This window comes from Spea bombifrons, chromosome 8 (genome assembly GCF_027358695.1).
Source record: "Spea bombifrons isolate aSpeBom1 chromosome 8, aSpeBom1.2.pri, whole genome shotgun sequence".
Lineage (NCBI taxonomy): Eukaryota > Metazoa > Chordata > Amphibia > Anura > Pelobatidae > Spea > Spea bombifrons.
This window is the reverse complement of record NC_071094.1, coordinates 18,625,926-18,638,451: the sequence shown is the minus strand read 5'-3', so window position 1 is coordinate 18,638,451 and position 12,526 is coordinate 18,625,926. Positions and strand designations below refer to the sequence as shown.

General features: G+C 43.3%; 1 protein-coding gene across 1 annotated transcript in view; it reads left to right on the top strand.

The window, feature by feature from the left end:
* LOC128503634 (gamma-aminobutyric acid receptor subunit beta-4-like) overlaps positions 1 to 12,526 on the top strand; it is a 215,170-nt gene that overhangs the window by 108,061 nt on the left and 94,583 nt on the right. The window contains exon 3 of the mRNA XM_053473786.1: positions 1,851 to 1,918. Coding sequence (XP_053329761.1) covers positions 1,851 to 1,918 — 68 coding nt within the window. The remainder of the gene's footprint in view (positions 1 to 1,850; positions 1,919 to 12,526) is intronic.

The following is a 12,526-nucleotide window of genomic DNA, read 5'->3' as shown; positions in this document are numbered from 1 at the left end:
TTTTATAATCGATAAAAATCGATCCGATTAATCGATAATGAAAATGGTTGACAACGATTTTCATTATCGATTATTATCGATTTTATCGATTAGTTGTTTCAGCCCTACTTAAATCCCATTTCTTCCTCATTCTGATGCCCGGTATGAACTTCAGCAAATTGTCTACATGCCTAAATGCATTGAGTTGCCACCATGTGATTGGATGATTAACTATTTGTGTTAACAAACAATTGAACAAGTGTACCTAATACAGTGGCCAATGAGTGTATATTGTATTGTTATGGTGCTATTTCTACTTGCAGTCTATAGTGGCCACTCTACCTGGTTTGGTAAATCTGGCTATGATCTGATTGTGTCAGCTGGGCCTCATAATCTGTTCATTGTGGTTGTTTAAACCTTATACAGGCTTCATAAGAATCCCAGACTGGATCATGCAATCCTAGAATGGGAATCCAGTCTGTTGCAAAATTGGAGTTGAAGCATTGGCCCACCATGCTTTCAAAATGTTGCACCCCAGGAACTTGTACAGAATTTACTTACCATACATCCATAGGATCTACACGAAATAATCTAACAACATAATATACCGTATATTCCGGCGTATAAGACGACTGGGCGTATAAGACGACCCCCAACTTTTACAGTTCAAATATAGAGTTTGGACTATACTCGCCGTATAAGACTACCCCTCTACCCAGCGTACAACAACCAGCCAATCACGGCAAGCGATGTACCTTACCGGTGATTGGCTGGTTGTTATACAGACATATACATACATACACTGCCCTTACACACACACACACACACACACACACACACATATATATCTACACATACTATGTCAATAGTCAATACATACACATTTATACACTGCCCTCACCACACACCCCCTGCCTTTACACACACACGTATATACATACACATATATACACATATGTGTGTGTGTGTATGTATATATAGCTTACAAACACACAAACCATCTCACACCAACATACATGCACTGCACTCACACCCCTTTCTCCCCATCTCTTACCTTTCTCATCTTCTATCTTCTTTCTTCCATCCAGTCGTGGGAGCGCGAGGTCTGTCATGTCAGACCTCTGTTTACTGCTCCCTCATCTCTACGCGCCGGCAATTGATGCCGTTGCCGGGACATGACGTCATCACCGCGCTTGGCATCAATAGCCGGCGCGTAGTGATTAGGGAGCAGGGAAGCCGAGGTCTGAAGTGCCAGACCTCGAGCTCCCTAATGTTGGTTTAGTTAGAGGGAGGTCGTGATCTCCCCAACCAGCCCTGCTGATCAGGTCTAGTTGGGGAGATCACAATCTTGCACCTACCTCGGCGCGGCCTTGAAGACCGGCCCAGGGGAGGCGGCTTCTCCACTCGCCCCTCCCCTAGAGATTTGTGGCTTCGTGGGACTCTCCGGTTAGTACCCGTCGTATAAGACGACCCCCGACTTTTAAGAAGATTTTCTGGGGTTAAAAAGTCGTTTTATAAGCCGGAATATACGGTAGTTAATTGTTTAAATTGAGCTTCTGTCTGCTATGTGTGAGCTTTTATAATACTGTCTGTTCTAGAGCTTGATTCTTTTATGATTGTATTCAATTAATTTATATTGAATGTTTTCTTCTGCTGCAGCCTTTTACTAACGGTTTCCTGTGTCATGTCTTTATTTTATTTATGATAACCTACTTTATAACTTATGATCCCATGTAAAAAAAACAACTTTGAAATACATTTTGTAAACGACCTAACATTTGCATCTATATCTAGACTTAAGTAGGTTTACGATAATTATTCTAATCTGAGCTATCTCAAACACATCTAATAATCACTTATTTATTTATCAGGGCCCCCAGTGACTGTAGGTATGAGTATACACATCTCCAGCATTGACCAGATATCTGAAGTCAACATGGTGAGTAACCACAATTTTTGTTGCAGTTATAAATCATTTACAGGGAGTCAATATCCATTTAAAGAATGAAGATAATTGTGCTATAAGTGATATATTATGGGGACATTAAATGGTTTAAGAAACAAAACAAACTATCTGTTTGGTGTTAATTACATAATATTCTGTAGAATGGCAGACACAAACACAAACATCCTAGGAACCGCTTATTTTTAGTACAGTGCTGTAAAAGAATATTTTTCCAACTAAGAATATTCTTCCAACTAATTTTAATATAGTACAAAGACAACTTGAATTAACTTGAATGACCTGGCAATAGGCGTTGAAAGTTATGTTTCTGTGTTTGCAGATGACACTAAACTAGGTAAAGCAATACAGTGCGAGCAGGATATTACAATGCTGCAGAGGGATCTAGATAGCCTGGGGGACTGTGCACACAAATGGCAGATGAAATTCAATGTAGATAAGCATAAAGTTATGCACTTCGGGGTACGGAATGCACGAGCAACCTACACCCTAAACGGTAGTGAATTAGGGGTAACGACAAATGAGAAGGATTTGGGAATTGTTATAGACAACAAACTAGGCAACAATGTGCAATGTCAGTCAGCAGTTGCTAAGGCCAGTAAGGTATTGTCATGTATAAAAAGGGGCATCAAATCGCGGGTAAAGATATAATTTTGCCTCTGTATAAATCCATGGTAAGGCCGCACCTTGAATATGCTGTGCAATTTTGGGCACCTATTCCAAAGAAGGATATCATAGCACTAGAAAGGGTGCAGAGGCGGGCTACAAAATTAATAAAAGGAATGAGGCACTATACTTATGAAGAAAGGTTAACAAATTTAAATCTGTTTAGTTTAGAAAAACGGTGCCTCAGAGGGGATATGATAGCATTATATAAATATATTCGGGGCCAATACAAACCATTGTGTGGAAATCTGTTCATAAACAGGACTATGCATAGGACACGTGGTCACGCGTTTAGACTGGAAGAAAGGAGATTTAGTATAAGGCAGAGGAAAGGGTAAGGACACAGTAAGGACAATGAGGATGTGGAATTCTCTGCCTGCGGAGGTAGTTTTATTGGAGTCTGTACAGACGTTTAAACTGCAACTGGATGTATACTTGGAAAAACATAATATTCAGGGATATAATCTTTAATTATGGGGAAACAGCTTATTGATCCAAGGAGAAATTTGACTGCCATTTTGGGGTCAAGAAGGATTTTTTTTCCTGGTTAGTGCAAAATTGGAAAGAGCCAAACTGTGTTTTTTTTTGCCTTCTTTTGGATCAACAGCAACAAATTAACAGATAAAGGAAAGGCTCAACTTGATGGATGCATTTTTCAGCCTATATAACTATGTAACTATGTAACTGCATCATAGATACCAAAAATGTTAAAATACATGTATTCCTATTCATTAGATAAAATACTGTTTTACCATTCCAATAATGTGTATTTTTTCTTTAAACTAGCACCAAACTAAAAGTGCGAGGCCTATAGCTGGGTGTGGCCTGTAATCGGGCCAATATGGTATACAAGTTATTATAAATGCCACAATTACAATGCCACAATTACAATTGCATTGTATGATTATTAATGACATACATAATTGTATCATAAAAAAGTTTTACCAGTAAATGTTAATTCATGTAAACTATGTAAACCATTTTTTTTAATAAAAGCTATGATTGAGAAAAATATTTTGTTTTTATTCCTTTTATTTTTCAACCCGCCCCCCCAGTTATGCACATCTGCCCCCAGGCTTGTCACTCTGCCCCATAAATGCCTTAAACCCCCTATGTGCCACTGTGCCCCATGATATGCCTTTTGACCCTCTATGTGCCACTCTGCCTCCAGAAATGCCTTATACCCCCTATATGCCACTCTGGCATTTAGGGGGTTAAAAGGCATATTATGGGGCAGAGTGGCATATAGGGAGGTATAAGGCATTTCAGGAGGCAGAGGGGTGCATGGGGGGTTTAAGGCATTTATGGGACAGAGTGACAAGCCTGGGGGCAGACGTGCATAACTGGGGGGCGGGTTGGAAAATAAAAGGAATTAAAAACAAAATATTTTTCTCAATCATTTCTGGAGTGGCATTAAGGGGGTTAAAAGGAATTTCATAGAGCACTCTGCCTACAGAAATGCCTTATGCCCCCCATTTAACAACCCCCCCCCCAAAAAAAGACGTACCGGTGCTTCTGACTCCCAGTGTATTGTCCGTGCAGCGTGTAGACGTCTACGCGATTCAAGTAGGCTCCTTCCAGCTGCAGCGGAAGTTGTCTACGCGGATCACGTAGACGTCTACACGCTGCCCTGGCTACACACCGGTAAGTTGGGGCGGGGGAAAAAACAGAAGGATCCAGGTCTCCTGCAGCATTGGGATATGGATCTTAGCATCATAGTCAGACCACTTTGAGGCATTTGCTCTGAAAAAACCTCGTCTTATAATCGAGCAAATACGGTATATATATATATATATATATATATATATATATATATATATATATATATACATATATATATATATATATATATATATAAATATAAATATATACCGCATTTGCTCACTTATAAGATGACCCTGATTATAAGACGACACCACAAAATTTTAATATTAATTTAGAAAAAAAGAATAATACATATATATATACAAGGCCGCTTTATTCAGCGGGCAAAGTGAGCATTTGCCCAGGGCCCACTAACCTTCGGGGGGCCAACTGGCAGTCATACTTCTCAACTCTCCTGATTGCCTGAGCGTTCAGAAGCCTCTCCTGATAGGCTGAGTTCCTCCTTCGCACCAACTCAGAGTAAGCTGCAGCCAGCACCAAGTATGTTTGACTATGTGTGTGATTGTGTTTGTCAGTTTGTCACGGTGTTTGTTTGTGTGACTGTATGTGTAACGTCTGGTAATAGAGGAGTTAATTCTCTGAATCTACTCATGCCTGGTATTAGAGGGGTTAAGATTCTATATCTACTCATGTCTGTAATGAGTGTATGTATATTTTTAAATCTGAAATCAACATGGTTTCCAGGGCTTCTTAATAATTAATATATAATAGTATATGTGAATCAGGGTGTATGTGATAATATATATAAAATGTATTTTATGTGTATAAATATATATATATATATATATGTGCAGAGGCGTATCTACTGAAAATAGCGCCTATGGCAAGCACTGAAATTGCGCCCCTGTCCAAATATCTAAAACCCATTTACTAGCCCCTGCTGCCCATATATATATATATATATATATATATAAATAAATATTAGTCCCTGCTGCCGATAGCAGGTATAGATCAACACACAAACCCAGATCAATTGAAATTCACTTGTGATCTCAGCACTGAAGGTATATATCAAATAAACAGAATCAGACATACAAGTCCTGTATTTGCAGGTATACAATAATAATATATGAAACGTAGCATCGCAGGTATAGATCAACTGAATAAGACATATTAACCCTGTATTTGCAGGTACACATAAATAATGTATGGAAACATAGCATAGTAGATATGGATCTACAGAATAACACAAAAACCCAGCTTTGCAGGTAAAGATCCATTGGAATTCACATAAAAACACGGCGTTAAAGGTATATTTAAAACCCCCTAAATTACAGGCATAGATCACAGGTCACACACCCCAAAGCCAGCCCTGGCGTCCACACTGCCCACATAGAACCTGGCCAGCACCCAGATTACACACATAAGATTTGCAATCTTTGTCCCCAAATAGCCCAGCACAAGTCAACTTTGTCCCCAAACAGTCCGGCCAGTGCCATCTTTGTCCCATATACACCCTGCCTATGTCATCTTGGTCCCCAAGGCTCAAACCTCCTGCTAGTGCCATCTTTGCCCTTCCACAATTATACATCTATGATACACACAAACACTTTTACAGTCACTCACTAATTCACACTTTAATTCAGACAATTCATCCACACATTAACTCATGCTCTCCCTCATTCAGACAACTCATCCTCTCCCTCATTCAGACAACTCATCCACACATTAACTCATGCTCTCCCTCATTCAGACAATACATTCACATATTAACTCATGCTCTCTCTCATTCACTCAATGCATCCACACATTAATGCACACTCTTTACTTATATCTACCCCCTCTCCCTCCCCTATCACTTTCTACCCCCCTCTCCCTCCCCTATTACTTTTTAACCCCCTCCCTTATCACTTTTTAACCCCCTCCCTTATCACTTTTTAACCCCCTCCCTCCCTTATCACTTTTTAACCCCCTCCCTGCATCATCACTTTTTAACCCCCTCCCTCATCACTTTTTAACCCTCTCCCTCCCTTATCACTTTCTAACCCCTCTCCCTCCCCCTACCCACTATAAGTACCCCCCCCTCCCCTATCACTTTTTAACCCCCTCCCTTATCACTTTCTAACCCCTCTCCCTCCCCACTATATATCCCCCTCCCCTATCACTTTTTAAACCCCCCCCTCACCTTGAAGTCCAGCGACTTCTGTCTTCCTGCACCGCTCGCTGGTGCCCGCTGCTTCACTGCTGAGCGCCGTAATATGACGTCATATTTCGGCGCCCAGCAGTGAAGCAGCGGGCACCAGCGAGCGGCTTTTAAACGCTGTCTTCTTTTTTTTTGATGCGGGGGAGAACGAGGGGCGCCGAGCGGTTGCTAGGCGCCCCTCTCCTCCGCATCAGTGTTTAAAAGCCGCTCGCTGGTGCCGGCATTTCATGCAGAGCGCTGCAATATGCCGGCATATTGCGGCGCTCTGCATGAAATGCCGGCACCGGGACGGGGGTAGAGGGCTCGTGGAGGAGAATGAGGGGCGCCGAGCGGTTGCTAGGCGCCCCTCTCTCTCCTCCGCATAAAAAAAAATAAAAAAAATGCCGGTGAGCGGCATGTAAAAGCCGCTCACCTGCGCCCCCCTTGTGATGGCGCCCATGGCACGTGCCATGGCTGCCATACCCTATATACGCCTCTGTATATGTGTGTGCGCGTGTATATCTATTGTGGCAGGAAAGCCCAATTAAAACAAGAAACTACAAACACCAGCAGAATAAAAGCAAAGTGTGGTTTATTGCAGCTTTCTGTAAGGTCCACAGTGTTGCACTTCACAGTATAAATAAACAAAATAAAACAAAAACAAATCCTACTCCATCTTGGAGACTACCTATACAAGATTCTTATCTCACTAGCTAACCGGCCAGCTAATCCAGTCCAAGTAATCAAAGTAGTTACAGCACAACACAGTACAATTAACCTCCTCATGCTGGGTATATATGTGTGTGTGTGTGTGTATATATATATATACATATATATATATATATATATATATATGTGTGTGTATATATGTGTGTATATATATATATATCAAATAACAGATGGAATAAGTATCTTGTGATAATACCTTTTTTATTGGACTAACTAAATTTTGGAATGACAAGCTTTCGGGAGCTCTTCTCCCTTTCTCAAGTCAAAAACATTTCTGAGCAAAACGACACATAGAATTCAATGTTGTGTTGCAAGGGAGGGGGGGGCTTACTACCCAGATCTGATAAGGGAGGGTGAGATGTTGTAAAAGTATATGTCCCGAGCAGGCGCGGGCTGGGCCGGGGGGCAGGGGGGCAATTGCCCCCCAGGCCGCCCTAAATCCGGGCCGATGGGCCGGACGGACAGCCGGCAGATGAGCATTCAATGCGGCTGCGACCGCAAAGTTAAAAACTAAGCGGCCGCGGGCAGGATTGAATGCGGCCGTCATGCGTACCTGGCGGGGGGGGGGGGTGGCGAGGCGGTCCGCCCCGGCTGCCGGTCATCTGAGGGGTGCCACCATGCCGGCACGCCTCCAGAAACGATGCGCGCGGCAACTGTGGCTGTGCGCCGGGACTTGATGTCAAATCCCGGCTCACAACACTGAAGCCACGCCCACCGTCTTCCGCTCTCAGTGCACAGGACAGGAAGAAGAAGAAGAAGAAGAGGAGGAAAGGTGAGAGTGAAAGAAGAAAAGGTAGGAGAGAGTGGATTAGTAAGTGTGTGAGAGTGATGGGTGTTATGCTGAATGTAAGTGTGTGAGAGTGATGGGTGTTATGCTGAATGTAAGTGTGTGAGAGTGATGGGTGTTATGCTGAATGTAAGTGTGTGAGAGTGATGGGTGTTATGCTGAATGTAAGTGTGTGAGAGTGATGGGTGTTATGCCTAATGTAAGTGTGTGAGAGTGATGGGTGTTATGCCGAATGTAAGTGTGTGAGAGTGATGGGTGTTATGCTGAATGTAAGTGTGTGAGAGTGATGGGTGTTATGCCTAATGTAAGTGTGTGAGAGTGATGGGTGTTATGCTGAATGTAAGTGTGTGAGAGTGATGGGTGTTATGCTGAATGTTTGTGAATGAGGGTTTCAGATAGCATGGATGTGTAAGTGTTGGGGGATAGCTTGGCATAGGGAGTCCGTAATCACATTCCTTTCATGCCCAGATTCCAGCATGTAGTGGCTGCCTAGGCATGATAGGAGTGTGATTGCTGTTATAAATTATTTTTTGGTCCAACTTCGGTGTGTTAACACTTTTATTGGACAGAATAATTCAATGACAGTATTAATATATATATATAACAGCAATCATACTCCTATCATGCTAAGTCAGCCAGCACATGCTAGAACCTGGGCATGATAGGATTGTGATTGTTGTTATATATATATGTATATATGTGTTAATATTGTTGTTGATTTTTTTGTCTAATTTTGGTGTTACTTTTAGTAAAGTATTTTAAAGTATTATTTTTTTTTTATTTTTTTTTTCAGTTTTGGCCAAGTGAATGCTGAATTTTTAGTTTCAGTCCAGAATTTTCATTTCGGTGCATCCCTACTATATACTATGCCAGTCACTAAAGTGGTAAGCCTACACCACATCAATGTTTGGCTTAGTATATAGTGATAGGGGTTGTCAGTGTCTGGCTCAATGTATAGGCACACATTGACGGTGGTATCGCATAATCCCTAAGTATATAATGATAACAAATAGGCTGTACCCCTGTCAATGTTTGCCTAACCATAGAAACTATGCAGTTTTAAAGTGTGTGTGTGTGTGTGGGGGGGTGCCACAGGTGCCAAATACTCTAGGTACGCCCCTGCATCATGCGGCTGTCAGACCCAACGGCCATTCCTCAGCTCCTCTTCCCTCATCTTAAAAGGGGTGTAATGAAGAGTTGAGGCATGCGGTGTGTGCACGCCGGTCACTTTAATTTCATTAGGCGCTGGTGGAGTGACTGCCGCACGACGGCCGCTTTCAATGTCGCTCGCAGCCGCTTTGATGGTGCAATGGGCCAGTTGACTAGACTTTCCCCCCAGGCCTTAGGCTGCCAGCCCTCCCCTGCTCCAGAGGGTCATAAATGTTCAGAGTAGGGAATTTAGAGGGGAGGGTTTAGCACTGCTGAAGATAAATTCCTCAACAAGCTCAACCAAATCACCAACCTCCCTGCTAACACCATCCTAGTAACCATAGACAACCAAAAATACAACCCCCGAATCATCACAGAACTGGTAAAATTTATCCTCACACATAACTATTTTGCTTTCAACAATGAGATCTACCTACAAATCATGGGGACAGCTATGGGGACGAAGATGGCAGCCCAATATGCCAACCTTTTCATGGCTGACCTAGAACAGAGATTCCTTGAAACACAGGACACCAAACCACACAAATATTACATCGATGAAACAATTCCATGACTCTTTTAACTCATTCCACCCGTCAATTAAACTAAAAATGGAGTACTCCACAAAATCCGTAAACTTTCTGGACACTACAGTAAGATGTACCAATGGTACAACCCACACCTCTCTTTACAGAAACCCACAGACAGATGCAGCTATCTCCACAAATCCAGCTTTCACCCTTCCCATACTAAACGGGGCATCATCTACAGCCAAGCAACCAGTTACCATCGAATATGCTCTGACCTCAACCTGCATCTAAACGACCTCTCCAAATCTATGAAACAGGCTACCAATCAAAAACTATCAACAAACAAATCAACTCTGCTCTCAATGTTCCACGCACACACCTGCTACAATATAGAGAAAAAAGAATCTCTACACGTGTACCACTTGTAGTCACCTGTAACCCAGCGCTTGAAGAAATCCGGAAAGTCATCAAAGACCGACAGCCAATGCTAGAAGAAGATGAGACACTAAAAAACATCTTCCCTGAAACCCTCATTTTGGCCTTCAGACAACCCCCAAACCTGCAACAAAAATTAATTAACCGGAAACTGCCCACTGACAGAATGAATAAAGAAAAAGGGACCACACCGTGCAAAAGGCCCCGCTGCAAACTGTGCCAACACATATGCACAGACAACATAGCCACCCACAACAGCAAGACCTACAGTATTAAAGGATCATACACCTGCACATCTAGCAATGTAGTGTATATGATACAATGCACTAAATGTGACCTAGGATGCTACGTTGGAGAAACCAGCCAGCAATTAAATGTCAGAATGAACATGCACAGACATTCTATTAAACACCACAAGGAAAATTCCTACTGCACACCTGTGGGACACCATTTCACCCAAAATGACCATTCTATCAAGGACCTAAAAATCAAAGTACTGAAAGGGGACTTCAGTAACACCAAAGAAAGACAAACTTTTGAAGTCAGAATGATTCAACGATTCAACAGAAAGAATAGAGGACTCAATGTCGATTTTGGGTTTCCTATCCCACTACACAGGTTTTACATGTAAATTTTTTTTTACATGAAATTCTCCAATAAATACTGCTTGATTTATGACTTGTCGGCGCCTCATTCCTACTATGTCTCCAGTATTAATTCATTGATTCCTTCTGAGGCGTTTTCTTTTAAATACTCATCGGTTGACATGGTCATTCAAAGTATTTTGCTCGCAGGTAGGGGTGCTTGGCTGTCTAAAGCAGACATTTGCGATGCGTTCAAACTTCTCCCTATCTTACCCGCACTATGGTAGCACCCGATGATAGCTCTATCATTTCTTTAGATGTAGCAGCACAGGCAGATCTTGCTATGTGGGATGTATTTTTACGTAACTGCAACGGTGTGTCTTTGTTCATCCCTCAGCTGTCCCATGATTCGCCTCATGTCCTTTCTGATGCCGCAGCCTCACGTGGCTTTGTGGCTATCTTTAGTGATCACTGGATGAAAGGCCCTTGGACTTCTGAGATTTTTCAGATACATGCTTTCTCTGACACTTCGGCTCTGTTCGAAGTATACCCTATAGTCGCCGCTGCTTTTGTATGGGGTCATTTATGGTCAGGTAGGACGGTCATTTTTCATGCAATCAGGCCACGGCTCTTATCCTCCATAAAGGTCGGTCTACGTCAGTGTCGGTCATGTCTTTTTTGCGTAGGCTCACGTGGTTATCTCTGCATCATCATTTTCATTTCCTGGGCGCACACATACCAGGAGTGTTAAACTCGGCAACCGATGCCCCCTCCCGAGCTAATTTCCGTGTGTTCTTTTTACAGAATCCAGCAGCAGACCCCTTACCCACAGCTGCACCGCACTTCTCCCAGCTCACCATGGATTGAAAGTGCATATGGACGACGCCCTTGCCCTTATCGACAGCTCCCTGTCCCATAATACTAGAAGGCTTATACTACGGCCTGGAATACCTTTGCTAGATTCCAGGATTTATATCCCGGCCAGGACTCTAGTGACACGCGGTATATACTAGCTTTCATATCTTATTGTCACACGGACCATTTGTACCATTTGACCGTATCTGGCGGTGAAAATGCACTTTAGGTCTATAGCCGACCCCGACATTTCTTCGTTGTTTGCTCGCTGGGTTGCAGAAACTACACCGCCCATCGCACATGAGGTTTCCTACCGTGTTTCCCCGATAGTAAGACACCCCCGATAGTAAGACGTATCGGGGGTTTCAGAGGGGTCGGCTAATATAAGCCGTACCCCGAAAGTAAGACATATGTCTTACTTTCGGGGAAACACGGGGGATTTGCCGGGTCCGCCACTCTAAGGGGCCGGGAAGTCCCCACCAAGGCCGGCCTTACGTGTCTGCGGCCGCACAGGATTTAAATTAAAACATCGGGGTTTTTTTTTTAACTTTATTTAACATCCTCCATGTTAAATAAAGTTTTTTTAACTTTATTTAACATGGAGGATGTTAAATAAAGTTGAAAAAAAACCCCGATGTTTTTATTTAAACCCTGTGCGGCCGCAGACCCCTAAGGCCGGCCCCTTAGAGCAGGGCCGACCTTTGGGGTGTGCGACCGCACAGGGCGCCACACTCCAGGGGGTGCCAACCTGCGGCACCCGGCACCCCTCCAGAGACGGACAGTAATGTCCGCCGCTGGAGGAGCAGGCTCGCAAGGGAGCGGTATCGGAGGTCTTTAACAGACCTCCGGCTCCCTTGAGTGATTTTAAGCCGGGTTCAACCCGGCTTAAAATCACTCAAGGGAGCCGGAGGTCTGTTAATGACCTCCGATACCGCTCCCTTGTGATCTGCGCGGCAACAGCTGTTGTGCGCCGGGGTTTCTTGTCAGATCCCGGCGCACAACACTGAAGCCGCGCCCACCGCTGTCCGTGCCCTCTGACCCGGAAGGAGACAAGAACTGAAG